The 21,036-nt window shown below is 43.7% G+C and overlaps 3 protein-coding genes across 32 annotated transcripts in view; 1 reads left to right on the top strand and 2 right to left on the bottom strand.

Annotated features, from left to right (window-relative positions):
* Positions 1–7,591, top strand: part of HIF1AN (hypoxia inducible factor 1 subunit alpha inhibitor) — a 46,868-nt gene extending 39,277 nt beyond the window's left edge. The window contains exons 5-8 of the mRNA XM_061565457.1: positions 2,222–2,328; positions 3,494–3,557; positions 4,712–4,822; positions 6,079–7,591. Coding sequence (XP_061421441.1) covers positions 2,222–2,328; positions 3,494–3,557; positions 4,712–4,822; positions 6,079–6,132 — 336 coding nt within the window. The 3' untranslated portion in view covers positions 6,133–7,591. The remainder of the gene's footprint in view (positions 1–2,221; positions 2,329–3,493; positions 3,558–4,711; positions 4,823–6,078) is intronic.
* Positions 7,592–9,069: 1,478 nt separating this feature from the next.
* On the bottom strand, positions 9,070–17,180 carry LOC133350742 (glutathione peroxidase-like). The gene is given in 8 exon segments (XM_061565455.1): positions 9,070–10,070; positions 10,798–10,928; positions 11,783–11,916; positions 12,365–12,458; positions 15,476–15,739; positions 16,982–17,046; positions 17,049–17,094; positions 17,097–17,180. Coding segments are annotated over 8 exon segments (936 nt in total). The 5' UTR covers positions 17,166–17,180; the 3' UTR covers positions 9,070–9,937.
* Positions 17,181–18,562: 1,382 nt separating this feature from the next.
* Positions 18,563–21,036, bottom strand: part of LOC133350739 (ankyrin-3-like) — a 263,868-nt gene continuing 261,394 nt past the window's right edge. For all 30 annotated transcript variants that reach the window (XM_061565433.1, XM_061565430.1, XM_061565440.1 and 27 more), the window contains one exon: positions 18,563–20,765. In XM_061565433.1, coding sequence (XP_061421417.1) covers positions 20,739–20,765 — 27 coding nt within the window. In that variant the 3' untranslated portion in view covers positions 18,563–20,738. The remainder of the gene's footprint in view (positions 20,766–21,036) is intronic.

Raw genomic sequence — 21,036 nt, 5'->3', positions numbered from 1 at the left:
TTCGACTGCCAAATGTGGAATGTTTTGGCTGGGCAGGTTAATGTCACTTGGCTCCACATCGTCTGCCTGTTATTTGCACCTTTTAAAGTCACGATCCAGTGTGTGAAACAGCTACACGAACCACACACATTGCCAATGTGAAAGATGATCATTCAGAGTTCTTTAAAGTGGTTAGAATTATTTATTATTTCATGTTAATGTAAAGTCTCATGGAATAGTGTCTTAAACAGTATGCAAATCATTGATAATATTTAAAGTTTAAATTTATTTTAAATACATTTGCTGTGAAAGTGCCTGGGTGAAATGTGATGGGGCTGTGTCCTTGCCCAAGTCTGGCTCAGCCTGGCTCAATTTTTTTTTATAAATATTAGTTATTTAAAATACCTTAACTGAAATGAAAAAAAAATAGTTTGTTGATTATTGTACGAAACGATGATTATTTTTTCACCAGCACACACTTCTTTTTAATGGAAGTAATTTTTTGTGGAATTGGAAACACCACATTTTACGTAATTGTGTGTAAACGCAGTATACAATCTGTTGCTGTGCTTTGGAGTGATTCGCGAATGCGCTCTGTCCCCTATTGCATGGGCCCCCTCTCCGTTACTCTCCCTCCCACCGTCTCCCACCCGCCCCAGTGATCCCATGTACATTTGTCTGGCTGTGACAGCAGTCGGTTCCTGCCCCGACCAATGCATGCAGAACCTCCGCCTCTTGCTAGCAAAGCACAGAAGGGCACGTTAGCCGTAAAACCCGCAGAGTCCCGGAGTGCCTGCCTTATCCCCACGATCTGTGCTGTGGACGAATTGCCTTTTTATCTCGCGTAGGAAAAGGCTTCAGACCTCTCACAAATGCCCTCCCCCTTACATGGCAACAGGAAGCCATGGGGCCCGCATACACACTGCCATTTGCGCTTGACTAAGTTAAAGAGAAACACATGAGAAGTGGGTCACTGGGAGGTGCAGTGCTCCTCCTCGTCGTGTAGATTTGTCTCAGTTGGGTTGGGTTGCTGTAAGGTATTGCTCGGAGTTGTTACGACAACTAGATACGGCCAACCGTGAGTCAAGAGAGCAGGGCCACCATGCGCTAGTTTGCCAGGGGGGCACTGTATGTGGGATGTTACTGCGGATTGAACTTTGAACCGCAGTCAAGTGCAATAACATTTTGACAAAAAAAAACTCCAAAGGGCTTTATTGGAATTTGTGACTTTCAGCTGACCATATTTATTGCCCGAAATGGCAATTGTCACGTGGCTCTGCCCAAGTTTTATGCACAGACCTTGCTCTGTCAGTTCGAGCTGCTCCGATTGACCGATTATATAGATTGCCCCCTGCAGGCCATAGATGAATAAAGTCAATATATTCATAACTAGCTTTACTACCCGGCTTCGCCCGAGACTTGGATTCTTGTCTTGGATTAATACACGGCCTACGCGGTGGGGGGGGGGGGGGGGGTGCGTGACGTCAGCAGGCACACTGCGTAACGGCTGTCGCTTGCGGGTGACATCACAGATGTGACGTCACCGCTCACTTGCCGTGAAAAATATATCCATTATTGCACCCCCCCCCCCAAAATACAAAAGTCTATTTTTATAATTTTGCATTGTGTACAGTCTGGAAGCGACCCACATGCCAAATTTCAAGTTTGTTGCATGTTGGGAAGTATGCTAAACATTTCGAACAGACACACGTATTCACGAATGTCCCTTTTTTATATATATAGAGGTTTTTGGGTTAGACGCGTACTTATATAAATGTGTCGTTAAAACCCGCCACCACCCGACACAGACAACTAGTAAGGGTTGTCACGTAATTACTGGCGAAATGTCATACTCGGTTTGTAAATGTTGTGGCTTGGCTCTCCAACACACCAGTGTGCTGTACTAGTGACGAATTGGCCACGTTCTGTTTACGTGACAACCCTTACTAGTTGGCTGTGGTGGGTTTTAATGACACATTTATATATTTACGCGATCTAACCCAAAACCTCTTCTGGATATTGGTCGCGAAAGCCTACGTGTTAAAGTCAATATAGTTATTTGTTTTAACAATTTAAAACTTTCATCTTGTGATGTGTGGCTCAGATGTTGTGCATAGCTTTGCGTATGAAATGCGGATCGCTAACTGCCCATTCAGTTTTTTTTTCCATGAGGCCAGCGTTTTTACTGACTGTGTGCCTCTTGTGCCTTCCCCCCTGAAAAAAAACTTTCATTCTCTTCTAGGTCGACTTTGAAAATCCAGACTACGAGCGGTTTCCGAACTTCCGCAAGGCAATTGGATACGAAACGGTGGTCGGCCCAGGAGATGTTCTGTACATTCCCATGTACTGGTAATTGACTTCATTTATAAATGGATATTTTAACTCGGTTGCTGAGCCCAGGAGACCCAAAAAGGGGCCAAAATGCCAAATGACCGGCAACAAAACGGCGCTGTTAAAGTTGTAGTCGATAAGCGTTCACACGTTGTTTTTATTTGAGCAAAGTCGTGAGATTTTGGGAAGCGAATACGGAGGGCATTCCAAAGTCGAGCAGAGGGCAGAAAGAAAAGTGGCCTGTAATGTGGCGAGAGAGTGGTTGATATTGGGCGAGTGTGTGGTTGTATGTATAACTTCTTTCGCACCATACATAGCCAACCATGCTAATCAGTGTGGTGGTTAAGCAGTCGGGATGAGACAAAACCATCGTTTTGGTTGAGTCCGCTCGTAAAGTTTATCGGCTTAGTAATCATGGTAGTAGTTGAAGAACCTATTGATGGTTGGCCAAATCAAGTGGAATATGCCCAATTCCAGAAGCTGAGCAGAAGTGAGAGTCTGGATAGCGCTTAAATGGGCGAACGCCGTGCATAAAATATGTTATAGGCTGCTGCTGCTGCGGTGCTACGTTTCGGGCAGCAGAGGGCAGTGTAGTAAAATCCTTTCTGCACTTTGCTCAAATTCCTATGGCCCGCGACCTTCACGAACCCACACTGACCAGCGTGGTGAAGTTTGGTCAAGTAACTCCTGTGGCCAGCATGGTGTTGGGAGGACCCTCATCCAGCAGTGGATGTGACAAGGTGCTGTGTACAGTTGTCATAGCAACAGGGATAATACAAAGCCTCCCACTGCATACTGTACCCCTATAACGTAAACGTGTTACTCTATCCTTGAGGTCGCCAGTGCAACGGTAACATTGTGACCCCCGGTGATGTTGCTATCAGTAACCGGTCGCCTGGCAGCCGTTTGTGATCAGATTGAGGGTGGCTATCACCGCACTTGTACTTTACTGCGGTTTGAACACGTTTCACGATTGTAGAGCCATGTCTGTATTACCCAAGAAGAGCGGCTTCCAGTGTTTGCAACCTTGCACACCTTGATTACAAACACATTGCACCGCGATCAACTGGCTTGCACTATGGCAAACGTATCGTTCGTGTAGTGCGCGTTACAGATGCTGTGTTTTAAAGCTGCCCCTCGCCCATAATGGATGCCCGTTGCATGGCTGTCTGTCACATTTTAGGTGGCATCACATTGAGTCTCTGCTGGATGGAGGCATCACCATATCTGTCAACTTCTGGTACAAGGTTAGTTCATCACGAGTTCCTGCAAACTCCTGTGCACTCTGTTGTTTACCTATTGTGCTGGCCATCCTGCCCCCTGCTTGGAAATCTCTGATGAGAAAACAATATCTATATAAAAATTTGATCCATCGTATCTTTTGATTATCCTGGTTGCTGGTGGCACAGGACGCCGCATGTCAATCGCCCCATCTGCTTGCGTTGGCATCACTTGCCCACACCCCACTGCTGTTCAGGTAGCAGTGGGGTGTTTTCATGTGCGGCTCTCCGATTGGTGTGTCTGGAGCAATTTGACCAGGCAAGGGAATTGCATCCGCTGCCTACCCCTCGAGTGTTGGGTGATTCTTGCAGGTATCATCCCTCGTGGGGGATTCTCAATTACACAGTTTAAAGTATTTTAACGGGGATTGTCTTATGGTGTGGGATGTCCACCGCAATCCCATTTACTTCACGGGTGATCTCTGAATCTCCATTGAAGTTAATGGTATTCTTTGGGTGCCTAGGAAATGTCCAGCAGAATCCCCATTCAAGGTAGTGACGATTCCTTTCCGCAACTCCCATTAGCACAGTTGGCTACGTACGGTGCGAAAGAAGTTCAACATGGGCTGACTGTGCTACGGGCCCTCCAATCTTGCCCGAACGCCACGGTGGAATTGTTTGGGAACCTGCCAATTCCATGTACTAGGCATTGTCCATACATTTTTATGGTAAATAAGGTCCATACCAGCTGGCTAGTATTGGTCTAGATTCCAGCTAAACGATATCAACCAGATTCTATATTAAAATGTATTCCCTGGGCATAGGCCATATGTTTCAATGGTGGGCTGAATGTGTAGCCTGGCCTTCCCTGCAGTTCAAAAAGATCCCACGATCCCCTTTGGCATCATATTCCATTCCAGGAGCCAAATTGAGATTCCAGTCCAGGAATCGTGAGATTCGTCTAGTTCTCGTACCCAAGCATGTGCGAGGTAATCTGCCCGTGTGGTAATCTGCCCACACGTGCACACAGATTGCACTTCCGAGCATAGTTTGTTGTCCCCCCTCCGCACCTCCGATTAGCAAGGTTGGCTACGTACAGTGCAAAATAAATTGTACGTGTATATGTGCATTCATACGTGGTGATAGTCGCTCTTCCAGTGTCTCTTTCGAAATTCCCACAGGCTGCTCCCGCCCCAAAGAAGATCGACTACCCTCTGAAGGCCTTCCAAAAAGTGGCCATCACACGGAACATCGAAAAGATGTTGGGAGAGGCCCTCGGAGACCCTCACGAGGTAACATGAGCAATCCCAATCTGCCCTGCAACTGGGAGATGCTAATATCTTCATGTTGAAACGTTACACTGGGTGGCACGTAGAGAGTGCCATTAACTCGTACCATTAATGGGCACCATGACACCCAGGGCTGCCCAGTGGGGGGTGGACATGAGCAGCATCACGTAACCGCGGACTCCACAGTGGGGCTTGACTGTCATTAATGAATCGGGGTGCGTCGCGGCAATCTTCCCTTGGCATCTGTTCCTGGGCCTCCTTGACCCTCTTGGCAGCCTGGAGAACCCTCATGCACTTAAATGAACCGAAATGAGATATATTTTACACTCTATATATTTTACACTCTTGCGTCTTGGACTGTAATTGGTATACGTGCCACAGACCAGCTGTTCTACATAATATTTCTGATAAGCTTATAAAATTCAATTGCATTTTGAAGGAATATTAACATAGATTGATTAGCATGATTACATGCTAGCGGTCATGTTTTGCTCAGACATTGAGAAGACGATATAAATTGGGTTAGCATACGTAGAGCATCCCCACAGATGTAGAATTTTGAACCATCCAAAATCTGCAGTAGCCATGGGACATTTAAATATTATCATCCAATCGTCCACGTGGGAATTTTTTGTTTGCCTATTCCAGTTATATTTGTACTTTCTACTTATGGCAGATGTCTTATACTCGTGATTTTAGGACTTGAAATGTTTGAAAGCGCCAGTCATTACATGTGCTATGTAACAGCATTCTCGCATCTCAAATATAAACAAACCATGTTGGGGGAATCGCACTGGCAGAAAACGAAATCCGTTTTGAATCTGCGTCCGTAAATCGCGACATGTGGCCCCCTTCTGGAAAAAGTCAGACATGGACGTCATCGCAAGTGGACAGAATAAACACAACTGACACCAACAAGACGTGGCTGGCACACGCCTCTAATCGATCATGTGAGAGGCAAGGGGTTGATGGATCAAGTAGATTTGATTTATACTCCCAAACCCACTGGGCTGTGAAATGGCTGAGAAAATGGCAGTGTAGCAAATTCACTCGTTTGGGTGAGTTATTGTCCACATGCTCTGGTTTCCTCCTGCATGCAAAACACTCAATAATGGAATTGGCCACCAAACATCTCAAAATGCAGGTCTCTGGTAAAAGTCTTAAAACTCGGTGAGGCTCTCTTGGATAAAGGGAATTTATTCCTTCTTTACTTTACCCAGAGTTGATTGGTGTGATGTTGTCCCCTTCTCTATTTGCAGGTTGGCCCACTTCTGAATATGATGGTGCGAGGGAGATATGACAGCAGTCAATGAGGGCATCAGTATCTGTTGGATATAATTCAGCACCTGAAATCCCTGGCCAACTATCACACTAACTCCTTAAATTTGTACACAAAACCGTTGTTGGCAAATCGACTGTAGCCAACATTACTGGTATATTTACTCAAGCTGGCTTTCGATCATTTGTTTTTGCATATTCATAATTGCACCCCATGTGCAGTTTATGAAACAAAGGCCTCATTATTCTTGCTAAGTGGACTCGTAAGTTTTTTATCTGCTGTTGTATTTTCCGTGATACTCTGTGAAAATGGTCATGGTTTTCTTTTAAGAGCAATAGTTTTACAGAAATCTAATGTGGTGGAAGCTTTCGAAAGCTGTCCAGCTGTAGCCCACGAAGGCAGAGTATTTGAGTGTAAAAATGAAAATCACACATCTTACAGGTCAGGCAGTTAAACATCACGACTTCCAGTGTATACTGCCATCTCGTGGTGACGCTCTTGTACTGTTACTGCCAAATGGCGATTTAGATTTAAACGTTAAAATTTTAAATTAAGGGTTTATTTAGTTTCCTTAATTATTGGTATTTTAGTTGTTGATGTAATTTAAATCGGCTTGTTTTTTAAAACAAAGGCCAAACCCAAGCTTGTCAGACTCTTGACCTTGAGTCTCTCCACTCCTTGCCGGTCATTTTGGCATCCATGTCGCGACTATCCTTCAAATTCCCTTTTGTGCCACCTTCCAGTCACTCGTGCAATCCACAGATCTCTCCCAACTCATCTCGACTCACACCCGTGGCCATTCAACATTTCCAATATCACGTGCACTGCTCGCACTGCTGTTTCTCACCTGTCGATTTTAGCAACGAATTACCTCTTCAATGTATGTATACTTTTGCTTCCCTCCACCACATCAATTCAGGTCCCAAATCTCCTTCCACCCCCACCAGACGTCTTTTTTTGTTTGCTCTGCTCACACGGCTTCACGAACCTAAAATATCCCTCGAGATCACTGTAATTATCTTGCCCCCTCTTGAAGACTCAGTTTTTGTTTGCCATGACAAACGTCATTAAGATATAGCGGGTGTAAGTGTTATAAATATCAAAAAATTTCGTTAAAAAATCCTTTGCAACTGCAACAAAAATTGCCCTGCGGTGGCATCTCTCACCAATCTCCTACTTGCGTTCTTGCTAAGAGCCGTTGAGATGCGCAGTGTGTCTTCACGAGCATACCCCAAGGCTTGCCCCAGCAGGCTGACTTCTGATCAGGAGGGGGGGGTAAACTGAAAAAACCCCTCACTTTCGGATAGTTGTTTTACAAGCTGTACTGACAAAAATAGGGCTCGTTTTTCAAGGTCTTGCCTTCAGTGTAATTGTTCATAATGAGGGCTGTGAGTGATTATGTTACAGTGAGTACTGTTTGCTCAGACCACTAACCATGACACAATTTTAGTTTATTATTTGAATGTAATTTTTGAATGCCAAAATAGTGTGTCCTTTAACCATAAGCATGATGGGGGGAAAAAAATCTACATATCTTTTTTAATTTATGTTTTGCCAGTTGCTTGAAACTATCCCGTGTACACAAAGTCATGCAAAAGCCTGATTTTTTGCATAGTAAAAACACCAAATACAGTTAAATCGTGTAATATTTACAAACAGCAACATTTCAAATGGGTCTGAAGATTTATAAAGTTTACTCTGGGGTGTTTGTGCTCCCATTTTGTGGCTAGGAGTAGCAGTGCTGCCATAAACTGTTTGCCATGATGCAAATCCTATGAATACTTGCATTTTGTAAATGTTGTTAATTTTTAGTAGCATTGCGATATCAATTTGATTTTGAACTTTCTAAAGCTGGAAGCCACAACTCAAGTACATTGAATGTTCGAGTGAATGGCGCCAGTTTAAACGTACGAATGGATTTTTCACGTCTGTTCTATTGGGCAAGTGATTTAATGCCCTTTTTGCAAATCATTAATAAAAAAAATGCCTGTGGTTAAACATGACTCGAATTCTCTTTTTAAAAATCATATTTGGAACTGTCCAAGGTGATTATTTCACGAGTGTTGTTCATTAGGTGTACATTGGCCTATTGCTGGTATGTAAACTCCCCTTTTCTCCAAAAGAATTCTTGCCTGCGGTGACAAGTTTTTCAGTCGGGAGTCTCAGATGTGAACCCGATGGGATTGATGTATGCTACCCACTCGCGTGGTCTCAAATCAACTCTGCTGCAGCTCCACCTTTAAAAACAAGTCCTAAGGGGTGGATCCTAAATGAGGGGGCTTAAGGGGCCATTCATTATGTACGAATGGAGGGGGGGGGGGTTAACCCAAATGCGTACGTTTGCGTATGGGGGGTCTACTGACAATGTACGTACCCTTAGGAAACGGGGGGAGAGTGGGGTGAAGCCTCGATAATAATTTGTCTACATTGGCCTTCAAATGAGTTAGTAGTCCGGCTGTGGACTGTTTGCTAAAACACGTTAAAATTATTCATCCTTGATCGTTTCTGCATGGATTAATTATCGGCCGTTCTATAGGATTCGGGAGGGGGGGCGTCAGGCGTACGTACGCACGCAGGTGGAGGGGGGTGTAAAAATTCCACGTGCGTACAGGGAAGGGGGAGGGTCAAGTTGACAGATTTTTGCGTACGTACTAAATGGATGGCCCCTAAGTGGGTTGATAAAGTGGTGGGTCAGAGGAAGTCGTGGTTTAAACAGGAAGGAGTTATGTCCTGAAGAGGAAACTCGTAAGCAGAAAAAAACCTAATCTGCAACTCATGACAGCGACTTGAAAAACAAACCCAATTCCACCCATGTGGTGTTTCAACCATGAACTTCCCCGTTGAATTAAGAAAATTAAAGCACTCATACGTGCAGCAGGCAGCATAAATCATTCTACAGAGGTGGCCAAGGGTCAACTTTTGTGAATTCATTAAAGATCTGACAACCACTGCTCACTCAAACATTACAATGCAACAGCAGAATGATGCTTTATTACGAATCACAAGCAGAGAACATGGCATACAATACAACAGGTAAATCTGGAAGGCGGCAACCCTGAACACGTGCACACACCTCTGCACGCTGGCCCTGTTCATGTGCAGTAGCAGTATCTCAACACCTGCACAGTGGGAGTGCCGAGAGCAAGGGCAGAGGTGGTGGGGTTCGGTCCGTTTGGCAAAATGCACAATGCCAAGCGAGCCAGTACCCCCTAACGCCTCCGCAACTCAGGGTGGCTCGGTGGCCATAGCCTTTCCCAAGCACCCGTCACAATCCCTTGCTCTCGGAGGAAGTGGCCAACATTTGAACGACTTATTCTTACGTGATCAGTGTTTGGTGTGTAACAAAGGCCCAAACGCCTCCGTGGCTTTAAAGGACACGCACAGGGCCATGCTTGCAGATGAGTCGTGCATCGCGAAATGAGGTTGCCGGTGCTAAATATTGACAATGCCCAATTGTGCTACCCAGAGTTTAATGCCTGCAAAGCAGCACTGGTGTTAACAATATAACAATACTGTACCTAACGTGCACTTTTTTTTTACATTGGAGTTAATTTGAGGTTTATCCAAATTATGTAGATTGCACATGACAAACTAGCTTACATTTTACTTGTTTATCCTTAAGTTCACAATATGTAAAATGCAAAAACAATTTATATTGGCACTTTTCAGTTTCTAGTTTCTAAAATGTATATGATAAATTTTTAGCAGGCATTTTAAATTCTGGCAAAACGTTACTAATCTCAATGCAACAAAGGTATAATTGTTTTTTTATCCGAAAATAAACTTACTTACGCAAGCCACACACAAGCGACAGAAAGGAGCTACACAAAGCACTGCGGCTACTGGCGGCGTCTGAAGGCATAGGTGTAGGCCTGGGCGCGGGTCGTGACGCGATTCGTTCGGCTCGTCTGCGATCTCAGCAGCTGCACGAGGTCACCCCTGACGAGTTCAAACGGTGCCAGGCGATCATACCTGTGGGACAAGTTACAGCAGCGGCGATGACCCAAACAGGGATTATTCATCTGAAGTCAACAATGTTCAATGTAGTAATTGCACAACCGTTCTATTTTCAGAACGAGATTAAATGGAGGCTTCACAACATACGCAGTGCACAAATATATATATATATCACAAATGCAGCTATGCCCACCGATTATTTTCCCATGATGCACTACAATGGGTAAGATTTGAAGGGTAATTATTAGGATTGTTTACCCAGGAAAGCTTTAGTCTCAACTCTTATGCAGTAGCGTCTTGCCAAATATTTTCAGTAGGGGGCGTATTTGCTGTGTAAAAAATTGTGAATTTGCTAAGATCCAATAAAAAATCCTCAATTGTGTTTAGAATGCTGTATGAAATAACAAGTGGGAAATTTAACGATAATTTTTTCACCAATAAAAAATCGACACATTAAACATGGTAAAGATCTGAATCGCACGATATATCCGAATCGTTTGAATCATCACCATTTTCATCAGAAGCATTACCTGAACAATAAAAGTAAAGTCATCTGAATCCTCTGAATTATCTGAATAACTTTGAACTCGGTCAAAATAATGATGAAAATCGTCATGTTAATCATCTAAATAACCGTCAGCATCTTCAACCGAATCATGGTTTTATTTTCAGCTCAGTCACAATGTGTCATATCAAACAGTCGTGGTAAAGGAGCTCTGGGACACACACGTGTATGCATTACCGCATATAGGGCCGTCCCTGAGCGTCCACGAGAAACTTGTCAAAGTTCCACCGCAGGTCGCTGGACTTGAGTGGCTCGTAGAAGAGAGATTTCATCTTTTCAAATCTTTCGACAGGGGCTGGGCAGGACGCCTGTCACCGGGTTAAAGACGCATGCACAAAGCAGAGTGTAAATCGGCAATCCACCGGCAATTATGGATATGAACAATGTTTTTAAGACGACTCAAAATTGGTTTATTTTGCGTTTGATAGTGTCGGTGTACAGTCAATAAGAGCCCTCCACCACTCGATGCAGCCAAGCAGATCAAGTTATCACGTAGGCAAATGTGCCTATCAATGATCTTTTTCATTAAACCGAATGTTGAAAAGCAAGTACAATTGCGACTTTTATACGTGTTTGCGTGCAGATTACACCCAGCATGAGATATCAGCTAGAGACTGATCTCATTCCAGGGATAGATCTGCATATGCAACTAAAACTTAAAAGGTAAATTAGTACATTTGTAAATCTTCTTCCACATGGCTGCTGATGCAGCTGCAGAGCAACAACTACAACTTCACATTCAGCTGGTCAAGCCAGATAACCGCGTAAGGAGCAGGGGAGCGTATTGCTGTGATGTCTCCTTCGTATTTGTGGACCGGGCATTGCGTTGTTATACATTATACAGTCTGTTCTGGATGACCACAGTCGCACACTGGAGAGTTTGAAATTTTCCATTTGTGCATCAGGTATCTGCATCTGCCATAGTTTGTTCGGATGCGGTCTAGGGTGGACTATGAGCTTCGCGTTGGGTCTTTCACAAGGTCGTTCACAATTTCCAAAATGGCTGAGACTGATCGTATGACCTGCTTTTTTACTGTACGCTTTGTATTCTTACCAACCAATTTGTTCCCAATTCTGCGAGAAAGCCACCCCACAAAGCTCTGAATGGGGCTGTATGTTGGCTTTTGTCACCACGGGAGCCCCGCGTCGGGTGAACGAGCACCTTGAGAAACGTGTAGAGTGGGGCCTCGGAGTCTCCGTTCACGTCAATCCTCTTGAACAGGGGGAAGTTGGGCACGAACCCGCCGCCAGGGCGCACATAGCGCAAGCCGTTCAAAATCTCAGCAGCGTCCGTCCCTTCGCAGACCAAGAGAGGAGGGAGGATTCACATTCACAGCGATTCGTTTGACACGTAGACTGCAATAAAGATACACACACGCGAGTGTGAAAATGGCCTATAGGGTTTGTAAAAATACTATACTTAGTTTACAAGGAAAATATGTGAAGAGGCACATCGTCTATTTAGTGTAAACATATGTCAATTTGAGCTTTATTGAATTGAGAGTGTTAATGATTAATGTGGCCGAGTTTTTGTTCTGAGAGTTGCAGCTTTTTGCACTGCCACGTCTTTGCAACTCCTAATCACTTTTACAAACATGCTAGAGCTCACTTATCAGGTTACATACAGTTTGTAAACAATACACGTAGAAAAGAGGAGTCAAGCCAGCCAGCAGCCATGTGCATTAAGATTGAAATCAAGAAGAGGATTTTGCCTCGCAAACACACAACTCTCTCAAGTCCTTACCAGGCTCCTGCAGGCCAAACTGGTTACATGGGAAGCCCAGGATGACCAGGCCGTGCTGTGAGAATTCCTCCATCAGTGCATTTAGGAGGGGGTACTGCAGACCGCGTGAGCACACGAATCAAGACTCTTAGACATGATTTAACTTCTCTTCAACCGCAAACGTAAACATTGCTGGATAATTCGTTCTGGAATGTCCTGTCCTATGCGTGGAGTAAATACCACTGGGTATTTGAGCGAATAGAAAGAGGACTGGCCTTTGACTTAAAAGTTTACTCAAATATATTCTCCAGTGACATACAGTATTGGAAATAACAAATGATTGTGACTCAACGCACTGATATGGAAGTGTAGGAGGCCAGTCATTTGTACAGCTGCTTGTGCAATTTATAATAAATCACTTCCCCCCCCCCTCCCACTTTGCGTGACTTGTGAATGTGTTGCCTTTCGCAACTCTGCATGCATTTTTATGCTTTGTTTACATCATTGCGCGACCGAGACCTTGACATTATGCACACATTGCAGTCTATAAATGGAAGTGAAAAACTAAACAAAAAAAATATATTTCGCAAAATGCATTATTAATATAGTGTTATGCAGAGGTGTGGACTCGAGTCATGTGACTTGGACTCGAGTCAGACTCGAGTCATGAATTTGATGACTTCAGACTCGACTTGGACTTGCATAACAATGACTTTGTCCCACCTCTGAGGTGTGGACTCGAGTCATGTGACTTGGACTCGAGTCAGACTCGAGTCATGAATTTGAGGACTTCAGACTCGACTTGGACTTGCATAACAATGACTTTGTCCCACCTCTGGTGTTATGTGAAAAACATTGTAAAAACTGTGATATGTACTATCAGCAATTGTGCTTATGTAATGGTAAAATACGAGAGAACGATTGCCAAGGCTTTGATGACGATTTCATACCCTTAGTCATTTCAGTGTATTTGTTCCATGCATAATCCCCGTTTAGTCAGTTTCCCCGGCTATTTTACAAGAGCGATCCGTGGTAAGCGAGTGCAGAAACAACAAACATCAATAAAGCATGCCATAGAACAAATCCAGCGTCCTTCAAATCACACACGCCTGTCATCAACGATTGGTGTATCGTACGGATTTGTGAAACTCTGAAAAGCCACCGAGAGGTGCGTGGTGGCCAGGAGACATCGGCATCTAGAGGCAGGTTCAGTAACCCCGTATCTGTGACCCTTTGAGTGTCACGCCACATTTAGCTTTTTTCCAAATACTCAAGTTTCGTCCCATACGCAAACCTCTCCTTAACATAATTGGTCAACCCACTGCAATACTCTCCAAAAATATATAAACTGAGGTTTTCACAGATATTAAAAAAAATTATCTTGTGATTATAGCCGTTTCACAGACCAGTCAGGATTTTGTTCAGATTCACGATTGTCCTTCTGGAACAGATGAAATTCCTGTAATTAATGTGCAATTATCCTGTTGCACAGATGGCAATTTATCAGGATGTGTAAATCACCAGAGAGGCTAACGTCGTGCCATTGTATTAGGCTACATATGAACAAAACAGTAAAACATTTTCAGGAATTTTGGGTTATGTTTAACAATCTGCAGAATTGCTCACAATGATGGTTATGAATATACATATATTGTAATACACATATTGAATGCTAACGTGATGTACAATGTTGTAACATTCATGACATCGATAAGACAGGAGACGGAGACTGAAACATGATTTATGCCCGTGATGCCAGGTTACCATTTTTAAGTGGGAAAAAATAATTAACCATAAAAAAACACAATTCAACTTCTGGTCTTAAATCAATTATATTTAAAATATATCTTAGAAGTAAAAAAACAAATTAAAATGTGCATTTTATCCATACTATTTTGAAAAATGTGCAAATAAAATGTACGTGTGTAAAACAGAGCAGTGAAAGCAGAGCACATGTTGTGGGATTCACAGGGCAAGCTCCATTACATGCTCATGGGTCGAGTTATGAATGGCGGCAATCACGTGATTGTAAAGCTCATGCGGATTCCTCCGAGGTTTACATGAGGATGCCGATTCAGGGGAAGTTGATGAGGTAGCTGATAAATAATCAGACGATTCGGATGGCCATTCCAACGAGGGTTACATTGTCATCATACAAAAATCGCGATGCCGTTGGGGAAACATTCACCAGTGGATAGACTATGACCGAAGATGATGATAATAATGGGGCACTTATCTCGTTGATAATTATAATCTACCTGAAACGTAGTGATCTAAGGCTTTTAAGATTATTAATACGGTGCATGATTTACTAAGAGTTGCCATTAGAACACCCTAACGCTAGTGCAGTGTTTCAAAAAGCTTGTTTTGGCCAGTGGACCACCCAGGTGGATGCAGGGACCACCCAGAAACCACACCTCTGGTGATAAAACGCATTAAAATTATCTCTAAATGCCAGCAATACAAAATGATTCACATAAAACATGTTGGGTTTTTTTACGCAGCAATATTTTTTTTTATCAGAGGGGATAATTAATATTTTATGGTTAGGGTAGTTTAATCAGGATAGTTTTGCCCAACTTCTTTTTTTTATATAATAAGTTAAATATTAACTTAATGTCCGAAACAAACGGGATAAACGTTGTTAATATTACCCGCGTTGGCATCACAGCCCCGGGGCCCACCTGGAGGACCGTCACGAGACCGCACTGCCCTAGTGGATCACTGTTTGATGGCTATTAATACGATTATTCTTAAGATTCAATAATCATTACTTACAGTATATTATGTTTGTTGAACTTATTTCGCGCCGTACGTAGCCGACCGATGTCATCTATTCGTATTGAGATGACGATTTAAATTATTCTGACGCAGTTGCGAGTCAGGCGATTCAGATCACTGCTGTACCTTTATACTCATCATTATGTGGATACAGTACTTATTATGATCGATTCTGATAAAGATGACGTCGCAGATTCAGGAATTCCGATGCTTCTGATGACAAAGACGCCGGACTCGGATGCTGAGAAGGCAAACCATTATTGAGATTGTTTCGACGGACAGGTGTGTGGACAGGTGTGTGGACAGGTGAGTGGACGTGTAAACAACGCTTTCGCTCTCCCAAGCACGTACCTGCGTCCTCGTGAGCCCTCAGAAGGTGGCCACGTTGACGACGAGGGTGGTGCGGCCCCGGTACCGCTCGAGGGGCACGGGACGCCCGTCCATCGAGAGCGGGCAGAAGCTGAACAACCCACCCGGGGGGGTCGCGCTCGCGTTACACGGGGCCCGCTGGGCCTCCGCGAGGCTGCGGGGCTCCCCCGTGAGCAGCAGCAGCAAGAGTGCGGCCAGGTTCAGGGCCGGCGGGAGTGGCCTCCCGGGACGACGACCCATTGCTGCCTCTGTGCGCAAGACCAATGACGTGGCCATCACCACCACCACCCGATCCCCGAAACCCCCAGTGGATCGCTGGCGGCTAAGCCCCCCACTCGGCGATGCAGGCAGACTCGGTAGCACCCACTTAGAGATTGCCAGTCAAGCCATACAACGCCATGCGATCATTGTTAGAAGGGCTCCTGCTGGGCTCGAGCACAATTTGCGATGGGCGTCGCTGCCTTTCCCCCGTGCAGGGACGCGCGCACGTGGAGCGATCGTCGTCGTTTACCACATCGCGTCTGGCGTGTCGCTTTGTTGCTTCACGTTGTGTCGTCGCCATCGTGTGGCCATGCACCACCCGGCGCCTCTCAAATGTCCCCACGCTAATTGCCCCTCTTAACGCCCTGCGCTCGTGGAGGCGAGGGTCAAAGTGGATCGCGCAAGAGAAAGTATTCATCAAACTCCCCAAAGCCCACTTTGGGGTCGGCGAGGTGGCCAGGACAGTGTGGATTCTTGAATCCACCCGTGCGGATGCGTGCGCGTTCATCCCCTCCTGGTGCGAGGGTATTCGCCCAGCGCTCACTTGGTCAAATTGAGCAATACAATGCAGCAGGAATGTTTGAAACACCCAATTCGTGTGTACTGCATTAAATACAACTCGACTGTATAATGCGCCAACGCATGTACACGCTGGTAAATAGCTTATTTAGATTCTACCAAAAGTCCAGCCGAGCAAAGCGTGTTGATGTCAGCGGGCTGTCAACATTGGTTAAATGAAGACAATGCTGCAGCAATAAGCGATCGCTACTTCAGTGCGGGAAGGAGAGGCAATGAAATGCATTAGGACACACGGCAAAAGACTTCGAGAAAGAATACGCGCAAACAGCGTGGTTATCGACACCAAAGCGACCACCAAAAATAGCTTTTAAATTAGTTTTTTTAAATCAACTCAACAATTATCACACGGCGATACAAACGTTAAATCTCCCATCACAGGGGCGTTTTACACTCCACGTTGAAGACGAAAACCGCGCGTGCAGCAATCACGACCGTTCTCCCCTACGAGATGCACAAGACACGCACAGCTGCATTCACAACGCCCGATTCATTGCAATATAAAAAAAAACCCCACCGCTTCCACACACACGCAAGACGATGCAGCCATTAGGCGACTGTGCCATTTAGACGGAGAAAATCATCGCTGCGCCGTTCACTACGATCAATAATAAACATTTTCTCTCCGTGCTGAACAACATTTTTTTTTACCCCAAAATATTGCTCCAAGCTCAGCCGCCAGCAGCAGCTGCGACCGCCTCTGTCACGTGGCCACCGCCGCACGCGCGCTTTAAATACCCCATGACGTCATCCCGCCGACGATCGTTGACACGGGAGCCGTCCGCCCGTCGGCTCGCGTGATGTCGCTTTTCTTGCGCGCGCCGTGAGACGTCATTCCGGCCCGCCCGGTGACATACCCGTTGTGACGTCATACGGCTCTCGTGATATGAAGGCGTGTATCCCTTGCCCATCAGGTTGCATAACCTTTGTGACGTCATACAATGCAGACCGTAATGGAATGTCTACATGACGCCGTACCTGTTACATTTGGATTGTTTTTATTGTAATTTTTTTTTTTACCGCCGCCTTAACCGATTTTAAAAGTTCAATTGATATTTTTTTCGACGGCGCCTGCTTCTGACAGCAATTAAACATATGACGTCATTACTGGCTGTAGGCGTTGGCCATTGTGCACCAAAACGAGCAGACGATGTGCGTTGCAGTCAGCCACAGATACATTGGGAACAACAACTCAGACTCGCCCAGCCTCCCTTAAATAAGTTACGTTGGGATGTATTGCTATCTCAATCGGCTTTAATGTGGTTAAGTAAAGGAAGTGGATAATGGATCATGAATGGGCATGCTCTCACCTGGCTAACCTGAGTGCAGAATCTTGTTTAATTTGTAATTAATCTCAATGGCTGTCTGCCGAAGAAGATGAACCAACAAGATAATTAATCTCAGTTGGCTCGCGCTTTAAACAAAGACATTGATTACATTAAATGGAGAATCTCAGCGGGGTCTTACCTGCAGGCTAAAGCGTCTCGGCAGCTGGTCTCAGTTGGCCCTCATCTGCTAGATTAAGGACAACATTCAGAGACCTCAAAATGGGCTGTCACTTTGGTTAAATGGTGTCACCACAATGCATATCGATGGGCTCTAATATGATTACATTAAGGGCATCATTCACAACGAGACATTGGATCTCAAAGGGCGGGAGGATACCAATGAAGAGATAATTAATCTCGGTAAGGATCACACCTGGGTCAAAACAAGAATGCCAATTGCCAACAAAACCCAAACAGCTCTCACCTGGGCAGAGGATTTGATTTAAGGAAGGTCAATGAACTCATGATTAAAACGATAATTTAAAGCCTTTGATAGCTCTATCCTACAAGGGGAATGAGTACATCACACGTTGCAGGGTTGTCACAAAATTATGATACTTAACATTGTTTGCAAGCCCCCTCCCCCACCCCTGTACTGTGGCAGGGCCCCCACTGCCGAATGCTGACACCTCCGCCACTGGTACATTCTATATTGTTATGATTACATGAAACTAGAACATGTACTTATGTAATAATTTTACAATAATGATTGCATTTAATTTTGAAAATACAATAATTTTTGTTTTACTTTGCACAACATCCCAAAGGTAGTTTTCAATTGCCTTTGCACATGTATACAAATGCATGCGTTACATGGTTCGTTATTTACACTGCAAAGTCGGCATACATATGTATTGCAGAAAAATATACACGATTGTGTTTAATGGGACCAGATGAAGACATGTTTAAGACACAAATACTTTATTGTGAGTAACAAGTCAGTGATCTATGTTCCATTATCACTACAATTATCTCATCATAAATTACGCATTTCAATGTAGCCCACTAAAGCAGGATTTTTAACAAAGCAAAGTGAAATAAGCAAACAGAAATGACCCTTTTACCTAAATTGAAATGCCCGCAAGTGGTAATGTTTTTTTGTTTAATTTTTTTTACAAACAGACGCGCGCTATAGTGTGTGTGTGGGGGGTGGTGGTGGTGGGTGGTGAGCAGGCGTGTTTTTGATTCACAGACAGTGACCACAGTTCAAGGGACGGTGGGAAGTGCGGTTATTAGTCATACAAACTAAGCTCTAAAAAAAACCCTACGGTTCAATTTTGGGAATTTTGGTTTTTTAGGCACTTTCCAATCTTTTTCTGGACAAATAAAAGTACAGTACTTGCTCCACTTTCTGAAGTTATAGGAAAAATATATATTGTACTTTACACACAAACTATGAACTTCCACTTGAGCCGTAATGTACTCTTGATTTTTTTTTCATTTTTGCCTGCACGTTAAAACCATAATTGCTTGCAATGAACAGCCCTTACCGATGTTTTGATATTCCATCCAAAGATGACCAAGTTTGGAAAATTATTTTATTCGAGAATATTACCTTGTCAATGCCAACATGTTGACAGGCGGCTAAACCAACAGCTGCATTGACGTAAAGTACACATGTAAAATAAAATAACAAGTCCTATTTGAGTTGACGTTGGTTAAAATGAAGCATTACTCAGAATGGGATAGGTAACCCATGCAAACGTCTGTGTGTTCTGGGAGTAAGTGGGGGCTGGCTTACTGCCATCAAGTGCGTGGCCAACCAAAATGTGCACTTTCCGTCTCTCGTATTGACCCCAAAACGCAGTTTATTTTCCTTCTCATTAAAATTAAAGAGATGAATGCTTTTGTATAAGAGAAATCCCAGCCACTGAAAATAAGTCCACAGAACGCACAAGTAACTACGCAATTTAGTTATACAGTATAAGTGAGTCATCATACATACATCTTTTTAATGTAGAAGTGCATGCAGCAGGCATGATAATTGGCAATTTTCTCAAACGTAATTTCGTCCCTTTAAATAGTGCTTCAGCGCTTATCGTGTGTATAATGGCGATTTGAACGATGAAAACTCAAATACAAGCATTGTTTACAGCTGATCTTGTGATGGCAGCGTTTGCATTCTTCATATACAAGATCTCAGTTTTGCAAATAAGTGCTGAATATGCATACTTTTTTCATAATTGTTTTGTTAAATTTGTTTTTCGGTATTTTAAAACAAACCTTTTTTGCTTGTGAGATTTATACAGAATGAGTGTCACGGTGCATGGCATCACTACAGTACATTCAATGGCAACTCCTATGTACATGTTTGTGTTTACATTGTGTGTCAATGATGGCCATTTAAGTTAAGAGGGGTGGGGGACATAATAAGCTCAAGGAAGTAATGACCTCCATGCCAAGGCTGCATCAACATAATTGTTACAAGCAATAACATGGCAGTCTTATATACAGGATTGTGTGATTTGTCTGCCCGATCCCAGGCCAGTAATCTGCAACGCCTCTTGAATACGCAATACAATACCATACATCATTTAGCCCAGCTAAATTACTGTGCTCTAATAAAGCATAACAAGTTTTAGTAGTAGTAATAAGTTATAATTTTATTCTTTTTTCAAAATCACCTTATAACATACCAATGTGGCGGTGGATTAAAATTAATGGATTTTACGACCTTCAAAACTTGTGTTTGACAATTTTTTTCCCCTTTTTTATTGAACTTTTTTTTACAGGAAAGTGATTCACAAAAAATAAAAATGTTTCAACAAGAAAGAGTGTCTTTGGCTGAAAATTAAACATGGAAATTTAAAATAAAGCATTTTTTTGTTTGTTGCATCATGCAGTGCACTAAATGGTACCTCTAACCCAGTACGGGCCACACCCAACGCAGCATTGCTCAAGGCCTCCCCAAGCCACTCACAATCTGCACTCACCAAGGATCACAATCATCTCTCCCCCTCTACACGTTTGATTTTTTTTTGCTGCACGAAGTCGCCTTCCAGTCTCGTGTGGCACGTTTCCAGAATCCCTCTCCAAGCTGTGTGGCCCTTCCTCGCTCCGTGGAAGCTCCACTTGGGCAGTCAGTGCTGCGGTTTTGCACCGTTACTCTGTTACGATATCGAGCAGATAGGACAAACAAAGGCAGAATTTTATTACATTCATACGAATCTAAAGTCCATTTTTTTACAGAATCACTGTGACAAATGCAAATACATCCGTTGCAATTACATATGCAATATAAACTTAGATTAATAATTATTTTGTTACGCTGTATCCTTTCTTATACAAGGGGAGCAAACTTATTGTAGATTGTCAGCACCTTCTGACAATAAACATAATCGCACATACAATATCTGTACAGCCAACGCATGCATATTT

Source organism: Lethenteron reissneri, chromosome 34 (assembly GCF_015708825.2).
Source record: "Lethenteron reissneri isolate LAM-NWPU_2019-01 chromosome 34, ASM1570882v1, whole genome shotgun sequence".
Lineage (NCBI taxonomy): Eukaryota > Metazoa > Chordata > Hyperoartia > Petromyzontiformes > Petromyzontidae > Lethenteron > Lethenteron reissneri.
This window is presented reverse-complemented; position numbering and strand designations above follow the sequence as displayed.